General features: G+C 41.0%; 1 protein-coding gene across 1 annotated transcript in view; it reads left to right on the top strand.

Annotated features, from left to right (window-relative positions):
• Positions 1-593: 593 nt before the first annotated feature.
• Positions 594-19,324, top strand: part of LOC147678510 (extracellular calcium-sensing receptor-like) — a 41,949-nt gene continuing 23,218 nt past the window's right edge. Inside the window, exons 1-3 of the mRNA XM_086946587.1 lie at positions 594-874; positions 1,505-1,796; positions 6,380-7,210. Of these exons, the coding sequence (XP_086802713.1) occupies positions 594-874; positions 1,505-1,796; positions 6,380-7,210 (1,404 nt within the window). The remainder of the gene's footprint in view (positions 875-1,504; positions 1,797-6,379; positions 7,211-19,324) is intronic.

The following is a 19,324-nucleotide window of genomic DNA, read 5'->3' on the forward strand; positions in this document are numbered from 1 at the left end:
TCACAGTAGGGAAAATCGCTTTTTAAATTTCAGGAAAGAGACAGAACTAGACTGCCTTCTCACCACCTCATGGTCGTTGGCTGACTGAAATCTTGGGGACAGGGAAACTGCAGCTCAGAAAATGAAGGCGAATCACAATGTATGACCAGAACAAATGAGTTCAAATCTCAGATTTCGGAATTGTGTGATCCTACTCAAATCACTATCCTTCACATTGTCTGATTTTAAGTTTGCGACGGTTCTGAGACCATAGTGCTAAAATTCAGTCGAAGATGTGTGCTACATAAAAACAGCACTTGTGCTTTGTTTAATAGACAATAATGTTACTCTACAAACAAATATACTGCCATATATGCAGTGCACATGAGAAACAGACATATCTTGATGTACCCATAATATTCACAAAATAACCTATTTTTAATGATGGGAGTCTCTTATCTTTAGAGGATGTTTGCTGTGGCATTTGCCTGCTGCTTGTTTTGATGGCTCATACTTTGTCTCCTATAGCCAAGTCAGGTCTCTGACTGAGCTCTCATTATGATTTTCCTAGCCACCTGAACAGATTCGATAGGAGCCAGTCTCAGGTCAGCAGTATGTACCATCTCTCTTCCTGGACCACAGGTGTCATTGCACTACAAAGACACTGCCTACTGTTCCTTTCTCAGAATATCTCACTCAGTCTCCTGATGCACTGGCTAATGACGTCAGCTGCAGGACAGAATGTGGCTCCAGGATGCCACCTTCCCATTCCAGAGGTCAGTGGGCTTTCCAAAGAAGGGGATATCCTCCTGGGTGGCATCTTCCCTCTCCACGACGATGTTGAATTTCAGGAGCCCAGCTTCACCATGCAGCCTGCGCGCCTTACCTGCCAAAGGTACAGTCAGAGACAATGTTTGATGTTGATATTGGAGTCAACCTCTGTGCATCCATTTGATGTTTTCAAAATGTCCGCAGTTATGAAGGCTATAAGGAATATTGCATGCACTGTAGGTATCTGTGTTTAATTTCATGCTAACAGATGTTTATGGTAACCTACGTACTGGTAATCATTGTAGTTACCTCTGGAGGATGAAAGGCTGAGAAGCTATCTGGATGTGAACCTTTGACCAAGGGGTCAAACATGGAGCCCTACAGTGAACACATTAGTCTACTGAGCTATCACACTCACCCAACAGGGTTGGACTAGCACTTTGAATGCAAGAGATTTCTTGGCTTTTGTTTGACCATAAATACAACCATATTGTATGTCTTATCGTTGTTCATGTAAGAAGGTAGTTTCACGCTCTCTGGATGTGGCCAACCCCTATAACATTGTTCCTCACAACTTCAAGGTGAAAGATTCATATCCCTTCCTCTCTGTGTTATTATTTTCCCACCTTTGTATTTAAACAAAGGTTGAAACACAGAATGTCCTCTTATTTGAACATTTGCCATAAAATAAGTCAATTTTCCAGGGGGAGGGTATCAGAGCTAGAGACATATGAGCTCTCCATTGACCTTGCAGGTTCCAGCTCCAGAATTACCAGTCTCTGCAGGCCATGGTGTTTGCCATTGAGGAGATCAGCAGGAGTGCAGATCTTCTTCCGAACATCACACTGGGATTTCGAATCTATGACTCCTGTAGGATCCTGCAGCGATCCCTAGAGGGGACTCTCTGGATACTGGCAGGACAAACAGAGCCTCCCCCAAACTTTAGATGCCAGTGGACTCTTCCAATCATGGGCATCGTCGGTGATGCTAGCTCATCATGCTCCACTGTCATGGCGCGGGTGCTGGGCCTTTACAGACTACCCCAGGTAAGAACATGCCAACACCTCAATTGTTACAGATTGTTCATAAGTAGAAGGTCTGATTATTGCAGGTGATTGTACACACCTGATTAGAAAGGGGCATATAAAACCATTTGTTTGTATGTAGAACCATTTGGAACTGTGGCTAAAGCATTAAAGAGGTCAAAACTTAAAAATGGGGCAAATATTTTCCTGCACATATCTTCTCTATTTTGAGCCCAAGGGCCTGATTACGTGTTTGGCAGTCCATCGGACTGCGGAACCCCTGGTGGGGGTCCCTGGACTGCCTGACTGGCGACCAGCTACTGTGTTATGAATACGGTGGTCGGAATGCCACAGACCCTCTGTCACCACCAGGGATCATGGATACCACGGTGGAGGCTCTAATATGCTGGTGGTGCTACTGTGGCACCGCCCAGCATATCAGGAGTTTCCTCACTGCCACAGTTTTCATGGCAATGAGGCTGCCATGAAAACGGTGGCAGTGATGAAACAAAGGGTGCCCTACAGGGCCACAGTTGCCTCAGGGCCATAGTGTGTCTGCAGCCTCCTGTGTACAGTCACCCCCTTTCCCGCAAGCCATGGACTTTACAGTTCATGCTGAGCAGAAACAGGCTTTGGCATTCCCATTGTGGTGCCTTTTCAATAGGCACTGCGTGGGAACGCCAAAGGACAGCCCTCCAAACTACAATATTGGTGGCCCTGGAGCAGGCCACTGGCATGGCAGCCCACTAAATGACCACCAAACTCGTAATCAGGCACTAAGAATTTCTTTTCATATACCACATGACCTATTAGCATGTTATATGTAACCAGAAAATGGGAAGCTATTGGCAGGGTAAGTTAGACTTGGTAGGTTGTGCTTAAATAAATGTAATTGGCATTTCCTCCTGCTTCATAGTTTCAGCCAACTAGAAGATGAGTGTATACTTCTCTTTCTCCCGTTTTTGCACAGGCAAGTACTCTCAGCTATAGGTAGTATCAATTACCTGGATAAAAGAGAGTGCATGAGTAATACCACTAAAATAAATGGTTTGCTATTGATACTCCCCACTTCATGTCTCTGAGGACATAATCAGGTGCAGATTCATCTGATAACAAGAACAAATTATTTAGCACCATTTGCATAAGGGAATGTCTAGTATGAATCTAGCATACATATAGAGGAAGGTTCTGATGGGTTTATGCCACACGATGACGCAGTGCAGATAGTCACAATAAACAACAGAGACCGGGTCTCTTCTCAGTGACTTTGCCATGACCACACGTTAGGATGGGATGCTTAGGCTAACAATACCAAATGTTAGTGCATCGCCTTGAAAAAGCTCTATTACGCTACTTGCTGTACCAAAACATGTCAGATGGAAATCGCAGAATTACTTGCTCATAATAGAAGCAATTTCTTACCTAGTAGTATGATATAGGAATAAATCCATCTGAATAATTTGAAGCTATGACCAAGAACATTGCATTGTCCATGCATTAGAGACCTACTAGCTCTTCTCTCTCCTGCTGAAGTAGTATCACTACCACTATCACTACCAGATAAGCACAGAATACCAATGCATACTATGAAAATAGACTCAAAATAGGTGTTGTTCTCCCTAATGATCGAATGAACAATATCGATGTGCCAAAATATTCAGGAGAGAATTTCGAAAATATAATATTGTCAGGTAAGTAAGTCTAGACTTTCTATACCTAACTCCACATAAACGTACCTATGCAGTACATATACCTCAAGGTATGTCAATCTTTGGTTAGGACAAGTTATTGCATTCGGTTGAGTTAATTTCCTTCAAAACCAAACCTTAACGCGGAGGGGAGTTTGCAAGCCGCGCGGTACGCTCGTGTAGAGGATTCATTTCTCGGTGCTGTATACAGCGATTTTGGCTCTTTGACTTCTGACTTCCAAACATCCCCGAACGAACACGGTGGTAATAACCTGTGAACTACTTATTTTCGAGTGCGGACCAAACGTCGCACTGAGGTTGATGCACCACAAAAGGGTGCCCAATGACAATGGTTTTTAACCTACGTGCACTCTGAAAGAATTGTGTGTCCCCCTATACCCCCCCTTTTCCCAAATTCCGTCCTGATGAAGACCCGTTGTTGAGGAATTGAGCCACCCGTTTTATGGTTGGGTCGAAACGTCGACGACATTTCCCTGTGAGAGCCTGCACCTGCTGACCCCTGCCCCCTGCCCCAATTCCAAATCCCCTTTTGCCAATTGTGCGAATTAAGGACTACGGAACTGTATATAGTATACAAGCTAGTAAAAAAGAAGTACATTTTTTACAAGCATTTTCTAGGGCAGGCTCATCGTTTTTCTTGTATATAAATGACCTACACTATGTCTCTCTGATCCTCTTGATCATTCACTTGAGCACACTCTTTAATCTTTCTCTGTGCACGTTCTTTTATTGTAGAAATATACTTTGGTCTAGTATTAGTGTAAATATATGTATGAAGATCCGTGGAATTTAAAACTTTGTTTTACTGTACATTAAACATGCCAATCTGATTGGACTTTTCCCAGTTTTAATGGTTTGTTGGTGTCTACTGTATGATATCTTGTCAATGAGGGCTAGTATTACCTATTGAACTAACAATACAGATTCAATTTTGGTTTTGAAGAAAATTAACTCAACCGAATGCAATAACTTGTTCTATGTTTTAAATATATGTCGAGGACCAACTGTTTTCTATACTACTGAATACCCAGGTCCTTTGACTATACTGGGTCAACCCCTGTTTTGATAACTATAATCTTTGGTTAGGAACAGTAAATTGGTACTATTTTATATGCACTTACTTTCAATATTTTGTCCCTCGATATTCTGCCCTCAATATTTATTCTGTATTCCGTCCTATCCAAAACAAAGACCTGGCTGTTTAGGACACATTACAATCTCTTAGGAACCAAGCGGGGATTTTTCTAATATCTGCACCCAACCGCTGGCTTTAATCAATTGACAGTTGTATCCAGTTAAAAATGTCCCACATAAAAAGTTTTTTCTTTTCCAGACACACAGTTATCAGTCTACCCCAAGTACAAACACCCCCTTTCTGTTCACAGCTGTGTGAAGAAAAAAAAAAGGTATGAAGGAAAGAAAGCACCTCACGTAATTATCACCAAGGGAGCTGCTGGTAGGTACTCACAAGTTTGCCCACGTTTCTCATCATCAGTAACTTTCTTATCTGTGAAAAGAAAAGAAAAAGTGTCCAGTGTAAAGTATAAAAGCTGAACAGAGAGATAAGTAAAGTATGCACAAAAGCATCTAGTGTTAAAAAAGGACCCTGCACTGTGAGAAATAGTAATCACTTTTCTCCAAATAAAATAGTTATGACTCACACATCACACTCACATTTAAAACCAGACTACTTTAAGATGGGCCAACATGTTTCCTTGCCATTCTTCTTAACAGCAATTTCTTCAGGGCTCGGACCAGACTTCACCTCACTGGATCTCAAATTTTTACCCACGGCTGACAGGTGGTGGCCATTAAAATTCATAGCGGCTCCCCACCATATTGAAGGGGTGTCTTTCACTCATAAGATCCCCTGCGGCACACAGTCTGTTGCTGTCCGTATACCGGGTTTAGACGTCTATACCTCCCTTTCTCATTTCTGCCTCATGGACTGGCCTAAACTGGGCTGGCATGGTGAGCAAAATAATGGTGGATTTAACCCAGATCTCTTGACTTGGCATGAATGTTATGATTTGTTTGCATTGCGTCCATCAATTGTGTGTCTTTTGCTTTCTCGCCCTAAGTGTGCAGGGTATGCCCAGACATAGGTTCCTGGCTCACTCTGCCACTGGATTCAAGGTATCCTGGCTGATGAGGGGTGAAACCCCAAAACCGGTCCTAGGATCCTTGTTTCCGGTCCAGAAAGGACCTGGCTTGACAGTCCGGGCTGGACTGTTCCCAAGAGGCACATGGTCATGACTGATTTGCAAACGTCCAGGTGTAACCTGGGGTGACATGCTGAGCAAAAGAATGATGAATTTAACCCAGATCTCTTGACTTGGTGTGAATGTTTTGAATTGTTCTGCCTTCTGTCAATCAAGTGTGTGTCTATTGCTTTCTCACCCTAAGTGCGCCGGGTATGCCCAGATGTCGGTCATTGGCCCACTGTGCCACGGGATTCAAGGTATCCTGGCTGATGAAGGGTGAAAACCCGAAACTGGTCCAAGGATCCTTGTTTCCGGTCCAGGAGGACCTGGCTTGGCAGTTCGGGCTGGACTGTTCCCATGAGGCACCGGGTGAAGACTGATTTGCATATGGCCATATCTAAACTGGGTTAGCATAGTGAGAAAAAGAATAATAGAATTAATCCAGATCACTTGACTGGGGGTGAATGTTTAGATTTGTTCTGCATTCCGTCCATCAATTGTGTGTCTTTTGCTCAATATTAGTATGCCATGATTTTTTGGGTGTTGATATTCAGTTGTACATTACAAGCATGCAGTTCGAACCATGAGATTTACTAAAGATCCCGTCTTTTAGTACTTTTGCACCTGTTAATACACCATGGACATAAAAAGCTGTGTTAATGTTGTCATTTTTAATTCTGCATTTTCACAGATCAGTTTTGTTTCAACCAGCCCACTCCTGAGTGACAGAAAACAGTTCCCTTCCTTCTTCCGCACCATTCCTAATGATGATTTCCAGTCCAGAGGCCTAGCTCAGCTATTGATACATTTTGGCTGGACATGGGTAGGTCTGCTGGTTGAGGATAATGACTATGGCCAACAGGGTGGCCAAATATTAAAACAAGAGCTTGAAAGATTGGGGGCATGCATAGCCTTCTTTGAGAATATCATCATGAGTCAAGCTGACAGGAATGCCTTTCACATAATTCAGGTGATGAAAACATCAACTGCTACATCCATTGTCATCTTTGCCACTGATGCTGGACTGCTTCCTTTAGTAGATGAGATGGTAAGACACAGAGTGAGCGGCAAAGTGTTCATTGCCACTGAAGGTTGGTCCATATCTTCCACTTTAGCAATGGATATGTACTCAAATGTTCTTATTGGCACCATTGGACTCACAATGTACAATGGACCTGTTCCTGGATTCGAGGCACATCTCAATAGTGTCCATCATTCTAGATCTGCAGAAAATGCCTTTCTCCCGGTTTTCTGGGAAGAAGCATTTGGATGTAAGTGGAGGCTTCCAAACAACATAACTAGCATAATGGCTAATAACACAGAATGGTGCACAGGGGATGAAAAATTGGAGAATGTACACATTGACTACAACAATGTTTATGATACCCGAATTGCATACAATGTCTACACCGCTGTCATGGCCATGGCCTGGGCGTTACATGATCTAAATTCTCACAGGCTGGAGGAAGGACCCTATATCAATTGGACATCAGTAAATATCCAAGAAGTAAAACCATGGCAGGTACTCTTAACTTTTGTACATGAAAGTGTGTACATTTTATCAAATTATATTATTGTTGCATGTCTATTTAATGCGAACATGACATAATGATATCTGAGTGCTCTACATAAGAGCAGAATTCACTGAATATACATTTGATATAGCATGGATGTGCACTATTTTCTTGGTAACCAAACAGATGTATAGGTAAAGTGATACAATATGAGCTAGGGGAATGCAACACAAAGGATAACACAGTAAGATCCATGTTTATTAAGATAACACTCACCTCACTGCAGGACAGACACACCTCATAATAACACTAGATCAATATTTGAACAACAAAGTTAAGTAACAATCATGTGATTATTTGTGGACCAATTTCACATATTGACAAATTAAAAATGTAAAGTTGATAGTAAGCATGTAGACTGCATTATGTCAACAAAGCAGGATGTATTAGCATTAATGTCAGGTAACACTATAAGGGCAATTTTGTAAAGCATTGGCACACAAATGATTAGAAATAAATGACTTGTAGAAAAATATATTTCTACAGACACTCAAATGCATCAGTGCAAATTTGTTTGCAATTATCAGTTGGGTACAAAAATTGTTACACACTTATTTTGCTCAAGTGTGTGTACATCAACCCTATTTTTCCTCTACTTGACACAAAAGCAAACTGAGAAAATCTTCACCCAACAAATTGCCGGTGTATACTCTTGGTCAAATTGAGCAATTATAGCATTGAAATATTTTACTTTTAACCTAATGATTATGGAAGCACTGTGACGTGTTTGCGATTCTGGACTTATTCATAAACAGAACATGCTATTCACTACTCCATTGTTCCACTGTTCCCATCTCCAATTTAACTTTCTTAGAAATACTTTGTAATACCTCTTATTTGTCTTGAATACAAGATGAAAAGGTGCTCCCACTAAGCTTGTGTTAATAAAAATGCAGCATTTCTCAAACCTGAAAAAGTAACAATACTAGAATATCTTAGATTTCCATACTTTGCGAAAAAATTATTTGCACTGCTTATACCATTTTGTCTTTTTTCTCAGACTGAAATCCAATATTAAGGATAGCTGTACTCTTTTAAACTATTTCTGTTTCCCTTAACTGTTGTATGTAATTAGCAAGTGCCACATGCACATGGTAGAAAGAGATAAAGGACCAACCATAACTAAACCTAAGATGTTAATTATGAATTTTGTCCTCCCTTTGAAAGTAGAGACTGTAGAAATTAGGAAAGTCAGTGCTACATCTGGTGAGCGAATCCAAATTCGACCAGTAAAGGGAGTTACGGGATGAAACTGGATTAAAAGTTGTGTTACGACAACCCCTCACCTTCAGATTTGTACTTGGACAAATAATTTGGTTGTTAATAATTGTTGAAAAATATCAATTTAAAAATGCCTGCAATGAAGATAAAACATGCTAAATAAAATAAGTAGCCAGCACTTGTCTCTGGTGGCGTTCTCGTTAGAAACTGAAGAGGAACTTTATGCTGCACTCCGTCAAACCAAATTCTGCATTACTGGTAATGTTGAGTTTTCTAACAGAGCATTTACCAAACACTTTAGAATTCACACAGAAGACAAGATTAGGTCAGAACTAGTCGGGTTTGGTGAAGTATTAAGTTCAGAGACTGTAATCCATTTGAATTGTACCATATTTGCTAATGATGGGGAAATGTAGGACATATTTTTGAGTCACAGAATGATACTTATTGATTTAATTGGCAAAGATTGTAGAGATATCAGTAAAAATATCTCAGCATCAATTACAAAACCAAATTTCATTCTTAAGTGACAAAAGAAAAGTAATGTAGAATAATATTTTCAGTTTAAGAACCGCCTACTAGGCAAATTTAGGGTAAATTATTATTATTATTATTATTATTATTATTATTATATGAAACTTGTAACGCGCTCAGCTTACCCGGGGGCATCCCGGCGCGACAATAATATATTATTAGATCATTTTCAAATACATATTAAATAAAACAATGATTAAATATAAAAATAGGTGTTGGAAATAAAATAATAACCTGATTTTTAAATAATTATTAAAATGACAATTAAATTGGCACGTGATTAAAACTGGCAATTACAAAGGACAATTTAATTAAAAATGCCAATTATTCAAATTAAAAACAATTATTTAATCAGCAATTAGAGCTAATAGTAAACCCTGAAAAGGAAATTCCGTCACTGGGATATTCTCCAATCTCAGGAAGAAGAAGAAAAGAATTAGAAGATAATTATTGAAAAGTAAGTCAGGAGAATGATTTTTTGTACACATGCTTTCCGGAACCAGGATCCGACGAGGAGGACTCCAACATAGGAGACAGGACTTTGTGCCTAAATAGGCATATGATAGCGACACGGCTATCATTACAGCTACCAATTTTATTTTAAGAACCAAGGACTCCCCTGACAGAGGAGGGAAATTCATTAACACTATCTACCGATCAATGAATGGGCGCTTTTGGAATTTTGGGATATATTCGCCGATGTTTGGTGTGGAAGGTCAATGAAGACTACCCATCTTGGAGAAACAGTATTTTAGTGCAAAGATATAAAGATAAGCCCTGAAGAAGCCCGTGTTGGGCGAAACGCGTAGGCTGTAGCTGTGGATTTTATGAATCACAATATAAGCATTTTGAAAATCTACGTCATCTGTTGGAAGACTCATCAATCCTGTTATCTATTCATGTTTAATTGTATGGTATTTTGAAACCAATAACAAATTTGGATACACGTTGCCTCTCCACATTGTGCAAAAAATAGAATGATGAAACCCTAACTTCACCTTTCTCTAGTTTGTCATTGAATTATCTTCTGATAAAGCGGTAATTTCATCTGGTAATTTCTTAATGCAAAACCCTCATGCTACCTCTATTTTACCGCTGGGGAGGTGTTGGGCCCTTCACACCATGTATTACCTTCAGAAGATTTTAATTAAATATGAACGGCCAAAAATGCAATTATTATTTAAGCCAATGAAGAGAGTTGTTGAGTATTTTAAAGGGTTTTATTTTCTAGTCAAAGTTAAGTTTTTCTCTAACCCTTTATTCATTAGTAAAATATAAATCAAGTTACAGAATTTGGAAAACAGGAAAAATAGCATTAATACAGAACATATTACATTCTGAATATAAGCATCACATGTAGAAAGGAAAATGTGGCGCAAAATATCAGTCAAAACTCTTAAAGAGTTTCTAAGAAAAATAGTCTTGCAAGGCTAATCAATAATTAAATAGTTTGCAAAAATCTCCCATTAAGAGAAATAAATGCATAAGTCAAATAAATCTTTTCAGACCTAATTAATTAGTCAAAGCATAAACTTAAAGTTTAGCATCCAATTCTGTCCTAATCAGCTGCACTCTCTGCATCTCTGTGTCTCTGATAGCTGCTCCATGAAAGTACCCCTCCTTCACCAGACCTTAAAGGAATGTGGCCTGGTGCCAAAATATGATGTGCTAGGACTCTGAAAAAAAAACCTCCCCTCTCCTCGGAAGCAATCTCCACCCTTCAGCTATCTCCAGCGACGTTTCTCGTACCTAACCCATATGAATGCAGCAGAGCCTAAGCCAAAATCCAAAATGAGCAAAAAAGCCAACCACGCCTCTAAAGAGGTCATTATTTATACTCTGATTCTTGCCAGACTACACAAAAATGTTGCATCTTCAGGAAAACATGTACGTGATTGGTCAGCCATGATGGCATGAGGTCTCACTATCCTGACTCATTCTAGAATTCTAGAGCATACCAGTTTTAACAAAAGAAGCGCAAATGATGAATACATTTTATATGTTTAGCAACATTTACTAGGAAAAATGTTTTTATCTTTTCTTCTTCCTTTCTTCCACCGCGCAGGCTAGAAGGATACTTTAGTTAACTGGTACATTGGCACAATCAAAAGAATGTTCAAAGTTCAAAGTGACCTTGACTCCTTCCTCGGTTTGAGTCAAGCTGGTGTCTGCGCATGCTCTCTTCTCTTTAATGCAAGTCATAGCCTTGCTCAATTCACGGGCAGCCATTTAATGGTAGGCCCAAAAACAAAACAGACACAAAAGAGAATACTAATTTCATGTAAATCAGCCCATTATATTTCCCTCCCTCATACTAATAACCCTTATAAATGTTTACCTAGCCAAGCTATTAGTTTAAAGCAGCTTTTTCTATAATTTGTGTACAACATGCAAAAATGTGCAATGTACAACATAGCATTATTATGCATTAGTGTAAAATGTAAAAGCGCACACAGTTAATACAGCGCACACAGTTAATACAGCGTACACAGCAACATGCTTTAATGTTTTAGATAGCTTTTCATGCAAAAAGCATTTAGCCCCATGTGTATTGTTTGGTGAATTGTTAATTCACACACATTATAAAAAGAGGTGTTTTAAACTAAACTTGTTTATCAAAATATTCACTAAGTCAAAGTCTCTTAGGACAGAAATCGTGAATTTAGATTACAAGGGATGAGCTGGGAAGAGAGAAACACATTCTATTAATCTTCAAAGCTAAAAAGGCCACTTTTATCTACACTGCAAAACCACATGTTAATTCAGCACAAGCATTTCAGACTGACTAGGCCTTACTTTCATATTTTTCATGCGCCATGTGTTTTTACTTGCACCAAAATGTGCGTGGCAATTTAAATGCAGTCTGTCTGAAGCACAAATATAAACAATACCTGGCTCCAAATGAAATCTGCGCCATCACTACCAAGGAAAAGATTATTTTATAACACTAGATTAAATGAAAGGCCTGTTTTTTAAGCATTTCAATACCCCCTCTTGGAAAAAATAAGGATCAAATTATGTTGCACTATTGTCCCCAAAATCAGTATCAAAAAACATTTTATTAGCAGAGAATAAAGAATGGCACACAAATGTTGCATTATCCATGTTACATCAAACTCTGGTCTTCCTTTTCCAAATATTTACTTAATAGGTCTTCAAATCATCCTGGATAGAGGAACCTATGTACTGTGCTGAAATGAAGGGAATGCCGGCCCCTTTATACCCAATGATCAGTAGTTGTCCCAGAAATCAAGATCATTTCTCACGGAAAAGGAGCTTTTGCTCATAAACATCGTATCTCAAGTCAGTGAAAATACCTTCATTGGGCATCATTCAAAGCCACAAAAGAATACTTTCTCACTAGGTCTGGAGGCAATTCCTTTCCATCCGTACATGAATGCATTGTATTTGTGCCTCATTGTGCATGCTCAATGGAAATCTGCCCACAATGGAGCATTTCAACTCTACCTCTTCTCATTGGAATCAAAGCCAGGCTCATGAGCATGTAAGCCAATTATTTTCACAGCATGCAGATCAAATTCCATTCAAACCAAAAACATATTCTGGATACAATTCCTCATGTAAAGGCATGGAAATAAGTGTGCAGATTTTTATTTGAAATGTGTTGTAGCTGTCATCGTCAGTAGGACTCATCATGTAGTTGGAAGGTGGTATTTTTGTATATACAGTAGCAGGTCATTGTTGGTGCATCCTCTTCAGGTATCATTACTTTTGCTGGTCTTGATATGTCAGCATCTCAATATAACATGTATATTTTTATAGCACACAGTCATCCAGAAGGGTATCTTAGCACTGAATAACAGATGGTTATTGCTATCCAACTCAATGGTACTTATTTTATTGACCTCAGCAGAAGGATGAAAGGCAAAGTGGACCCACCGGGATTTGAGCCTGTGACCGTGAGATCAAACGTAGGCCCCTACAGTGGACACATTAGTTTACTAAGCCACTAGACCCAGCTACATAATGTAAATAGATTACCACCTCCAATACACAAGTGCATCAAATGTAGCAGCAGACTAAAGTCCCACAGTCCATGTCCGCACAGTTTAGCAGTTTTGTGGGAAGAAAACATCAAAGTAAGTGGAACACAAAGGCTTGAACTATTATTGCAAGCAGGAAGCCAGTGCAACCATAGAAAGTTGCCAGGCACTGGCCAAAGGGATTTGAAATCCTATATTTCTACTGCCAAAGATGACCCGTAAGGGGTCTCACAAAGTGAAAGCTGCCAGGCACTGACCAAAGGAAATCTGACCTCTTGATACTACTCAAGGTGCCCCAGAAGCAGTGCTTAATTTGAGACTATGTTTTCTATTGCTGGGAACCAACGCTTATTTATCAACATCTGCACTCATGACTGTCTTCCACGTGGTGGCACTGTTGACCTAATTTTGAGATAAGCACACCAGTTGTTTAATTATTCAATATACATTAAAACAGTAATATCTACCGCCAAAGCCATAATCATAGCTTTAGGTGACCTCCAATAGCTTAAACTGTCACATAGGAGCTGGGTGGTTATTAGTTGTGTTGGTACCATCAATGGCAGCCCTGGCAGGGACAATTGGTACTGCAAGCAGCAGTGGCCTCCTGACGAGGGCCCTGGCACGTTTTTTTCTGACATATTAAACACTGCTTGGAAGTGACCTCACAAAGTGAACGTATAAGAGTAGTTGTTAGCACATGTGTGTTTCCTTAGTCTTAGCACACCGATTTGCTAATCCCCTATCTGACACCTACATAAGGAACCTCTTATCCTGGAAAAGTTTCTTTGCCGTTTATTCCTCCTAATATTAATATACAGTGAGTGTCTGAAACCCCTTATCTTAGTTGGATGGTTTAGCAGGAACATCTTTCAGGTCCATCAAAAAGTAACACACTGTCAGGACTATTCAGGGCTAGATGGCTGCTTTGTACGGTTGTATGACATTACAACACATGCTTTTACTACGCATGCCTTTACATCGCAAGTTTTACAACGCATGCTGTTACAACGCATAGTGTTGAGGGGTGCTGGATAGTGAATAGTTTAATTTACTATTCCAACTCCAGTCCCTGTGGATAGTAGGGAAGGTGCTGGATAGTAAATTAAATCTATTCCCTATCCTAGAGCGCCCCCCAGCGCAATGCGTTGTAATGACATGCGTCGTAAAAGTTGCGTTGAAAAGGATGTTCCCCGCTTTGTACAAATACTACACTTTGTCTGCTCCCTCTCTACTTCTGTCAGACTGCATTAGGTCTTGCTCCAGCCAGAATCAGTAAGATTCTGTGGCCTGTTGCCAGCCACTGAGTATCCACCCGGTGATCAATGCAAACATGGCTCGACCTCTACTCGCCATTTGCCAGTGCCGAACCACACCTGGTGCCATCTTGTTGCTCATTCTCAGGCAGAGTGAGATTGTTTTTACTTGGCTTTCATAGTTTTGCCAGAAACCTGGGAGCTCACAGGAACATTGTAAGGCAATGTTTTCTATTGTGTCAAAGGTGTTACTGCACTGCAGATAGTAATGATCTGGGCATGGCGAGGATGTGAGTTATAGTTACCTTAGGTCCTGAGTTACAGTTAGAGAATTTCAGCACGTCTTTTAGTTTAAAATGTTAAGTTTTCACTGAAATGTTCACCTACCTTCAATGTCACTTTAGCAGTTGGTTCTTTAGTTGAATTTTTCTTTTAACATAAAGTAATATTTTATTACTATATGGAAAGTCAGCCCAATGGGCTGACAGCCCGCACTGCGCATGGCCATTGGCCAATCACAAAATGTGGGAGGTTTCTGAGTTGTCCTCCCTGCAGGACCATGGGTAGGGAAACAAAAGTCTGCTCCCACCCAACAGGAGCTTTATAAAAGCTCCTGCCCAGTGGAAGCAGACATGCCTTCCATGCCCGCTGACCTTCTAAATGACTGTGTCCCAGGAGTGGGGTTCCCAGGACACAGTCTGGGCGCTTTAATAATTTTTTTTGTGTATTTGAAATATGAAACGCGCGAAGCGTCTGGAAGCACGCGTATTCATTGAGCTTGGGGAGCTTGGTGCATCAGAGGCTTGATCTTTATCTGGAGCCTGGATGAGAGGCCACAGCAGTTTATATCCAGCAGGAGAGAGTTCCTATTTAGTAATAAAAAAGTGCTTGACGTGATAGAAAACTATTTGATTTTCTTTTGCTTTATTTTTACCTTTTTGTGCCTTTTGTTATGAAGTATGTGCAGCAGCTTATAATTGGAAATGTATTTCAAAACATATGACATTGATAGAGTCTGATGACATTGTGTGCATATTTACGTGTGTTTGGTTCTCTCTTTAGACAGGAAAACACTGAGTTACCAGAGGGAGACATATCAGCACTACTTCACTTCAGTGCTTCTCTGCATTTATTTGACTGCTGCAACTTTATTGTTTTGTTTGTCCCTTTTTACCCCTTCCCCGATTGTGGTGATGTCTGATGAGTGTTTCCATTACTCACAGGTAGTTCCATATAGGGGAAGAGGAACTCTAGCATCCTCATTGCTCCCGCTGTTTCCGGCTGAACAGGTTAGTGTTAACCTCTGTTAGAGTGACAAGCCCACGGATACTTATAGCCTGAGCAATGGACACCAACACTGTTGTCACATCCATGCTAGAAACCTTAATTGCTTTACGGATGGAAGTGGATGCCTTTCGGGGGGAAATCTCAGAATTGAGGAATGAGATGGGCACTCTAAGAAGGGAGGTAGCAGGGTTGTCTCGTGGCATCCCCACCAGCACTAGGGGTGCCGCAATCATTAACCCCTTCGATGCTCATCACGAGCTGAGCTCGTCATGAGGCACAGTGGAGCTGTGCTTATGACGAGCTGAGCTAGTCATGAACAATGGGTTTCAAAGCCTCTCAGCACAGAGGGGGAATTGCTGCAGCAGTGATGGTGTTAAGAACTGGACTCTACCACCCCCTTCTTCACATGACACAGCACAAGAGCAGACGGGAGGAGTAGCACCCGCTACAATACAGGTTATTCAATCCCTTTAGTTACCTTTAGCTCCACCAGAGAGGTATTTTGGGGATCCCAAAAAGTTTGTCATTTATTTAGGTCAGTGTAAGTTACACTTTATGTGCAAACCTGCTGTGTTTCCTGATGACAGGGTCAAAACAGCCTTTGTTCTGTCCTATTTAGGAGAAAATGCAGCTAGTTGGTCCTTCCCACTGATTGAAAGGAATGATCCTATGTTACTTAGCTTCCCCCTTTTTTGTGATGAAATGCGCAAATTGTTCGATAGAAAGGCACACCAACTTAACCTAGATAGAGAACTCATTATGTTGAGGCAGGGCACACAGGACCTGTTATCATACATAACCACATTTAATAGGCTTGTTGTGGAGACTGAGTGGCCTGCAGAAAAAAGGGCTTCCTTATTCTACCAAGGACTACGAGCCCGAGTTTAAAGATGTATTGGCTCAAGTAGTTCATATGGCAACTGCCTGTGAAGAACTGATCAACCTAACGGTACAACTAGACAATCGTCTTCAGAAACGGAAGGGTGATAAACAGCGTTCCAAATCCCGTTTCTTGTACTCTTGTCCAAACTCTCTACCAGAAGAACATCCATCAGTCTCAGATGGAACTGAACCCATGCAAATCAGTGGTATAAGAGGACCCTTGAGTCAAGAAGAAAGAAACAGAAGACGTAACCAGAAGTTATGTATATATTGCGGAAAGCCTGGTCATTACATTAAGGATTGTAAATCAAAACTGAAAACAGTTTCTAGAGACAACAAAGGGCCTAGGAAAGTACCGATGGTGGACTTCCTGTCAGGAAATTCAGAAAACTAGAATGCTCAAGCAAGACAGAGACCCCTTGTTTGAAGCAAGAAGTAGAAGAGGTCTTTTCGGCGGTGGCTAATACCGTTCAAACGTCTGTGGCCCATATGAATGTGTGTGTTACGTTAGAACTGCCAGGAGGGAGGCATAGTTTGGTACATGCCCTGCTGGATTCAGAGGCTACAGGCAATTTCATCGATCAACAATACGTACATGATTTGGGTATCCCATGTATACGGAAAGAGAGGCCGGAAACAGTCAGAGCAGTGGACAGGACTGCCTTAACGTCAGGACCAGTACGATTCCACACAGAGCAGTTGCCCATGCAATTCGGTATGAACCATTTCGAGACTATACAGTTAGACCGTAGGGATGCCCTGAAATTCAAGCTAATCCTAGGAATGCCTTGGCTTATGCTACATGACCCGCTAGTAAAATGGGCAGCCCGTACTGTGACCATGAATTCCTCTTTTTGTGCTGAGCATTGTATCCAGGACAGGAAATCAGTACTTACCCACACAGAAAGTGTTGCCAAATTGCTATATTGTGCTTGTAGTTCTCAGTGTGTGTGTAGTGTTTCCATGTTACCACAGGAATATTCTCTCTACAAAACAGTGTTTGACGAACAAGAAGCGAACAAATTGCCTCCCCATAGGGGCTATGATTGCGTGATAGACCTGGAACCAGGCGCCAGCATTCCCTGCAGTTGCATTTACGCACTAACAGAGGCAGAAACCCTCTACCTACAGCAATATCTTGAGAAATTGTTATCCTCTGGCTTCATTTGTCCCTCTTCTTCCCCTGCATCATCGCCCCTGTTTTTCATACCAAAACACGAAGGAGGGTTGAGGGCGTGCATAGATTACAGGGTGAGTAACAAAGAAAAACAGATATCCTCTGCTCCTGATACCTGTTTTGTTGGATCAGCTAAAAGGATCCACAGTATTTACTAAATTGGATCTTAGGGGAGCCTACCATCTGGTACGCATGCGGTGGGGGGATGAATGGAAAACAGACTTTCGCACCATGTTCGGGCTGTATGAATATCAAGTAATGCCATTTGGTCTATATAACGCCCCCCCCGCATTTCAATGCTTCATGGATGAAGTGTTGAGAGGATTGTTGGATGTTTCTTGCATTGTATACATCGATGATATTTTAATCCACTTCACTTCCCTTGAGGATCATGTTCATAATGTTGTGGCAGTGCTGGAACGTCTGCAAAAGTATTCTCTTCATACTAAACTTGAGAAATGCCTTTTTCATACTACAGAAGTGGAATACTTGGGCTATGTCATCGGACCCAGTGGGATTTGTATGGACAAGAAGAAGACTGACGCCATCACTCGATGGGAATAACCCCCTAGTGTAAAAAACCTACAAAGTTTCCTTGGCTTTGCTAATTTTTATAGGAGGTTCATCAGGGACTTCTCCAAAATCATTCAACCCATGACACACCTTCTAAGAAAAGGAGCCGTCTTTCTTTGGAATGAGGCGGCGGAAAAGGCATTTCAAGCGTAAAAAACCTGCTTTACCAGTGCTCCGATCCTAAGACATCCTGATCCCAGTCAACCTTTTGTGGTGGAGACAGATGCCTCCTACTATGCCGTAGGTGGGATCCTTTCCCAAAGACATCCAGAAACAAGACAACTCCATCCTGTTGCCTTCTTTTCCAAGAAACTGTCTTCATGCGAGGTGAATTATAGCATCACCGACAAGGAGCTGTTGGCCTAAAAAGAGCGTGTGAAGAGTGGAGACACCATCTGATGGGAGCCCGTCATACGGTTGAAATATACACTGACCATAGGAATTTGCTCTTTCTGAAAAGTGCCAGAGCCCTAACTCCTCGGCAACTCCGTTGGTTCTTGTTTTTTGCTGATTATGATTTTCTCATCAACTCTAGACCTGGACCACAGAATGGGAAAGCAGATGCACTATCAAGATCTATGCTCGTGCATGAAGAAGGGTTGGATCAAGAAGAAGATCCTCCCATTTTACTGCAGAAAGCCTTGTTTCCAACAGAAGTAATATCTTTGACAACATCAGCCTCCTTCTTAGAAGACGTGCGGAAACAAATCGAGAATCTAGATGTACAGGAGTGGGTCCATAAAGATCCGCAACATCGTTTCACAAGAAAAGATCTGCTGTTTTATGATAAAAGATTGTATGTTCCTGAGGGTCCTCTTCAACAAGAAGCCCTGCAATGGACTAATGATTCGTCCATGGCTAGACACTTGGGAAAACAGAAAACCCTGCAAAACATGAGTAGATATTTCTGGTGGGAGTCCTTAAAACTGGATACTGAAAAATACATCATAAACTGTCCTATATGTGTTCAGGCTAAGGTTCCACATAAGCGACCTAGCGGATTACTCCGACCTATACCATTGCCCCCAGCACCATGGCACACTGTATCCATGGATTTTATTGTGGTGAGGCCTCCTAGCTTGGGTTACAATACGATTCTTGTAATTATAGATCACTTAACCAACATGG

The sequence above is a fragment of the Lissotriton vulgaris genome, chromosome 12 (assembly GCF_964263255.1).
Source record: "Lissotriton vulgaris chromosome 12, aLisVul1.2, whole genome shotgun sequence".
In the NCBI taxonomy this organism is placed as follows: Eukaryota; Metazoa; Chordata; class Amphibia; order Caudata; family Salamandridae; genus Lissotriton; species Lissotriton vulgaris.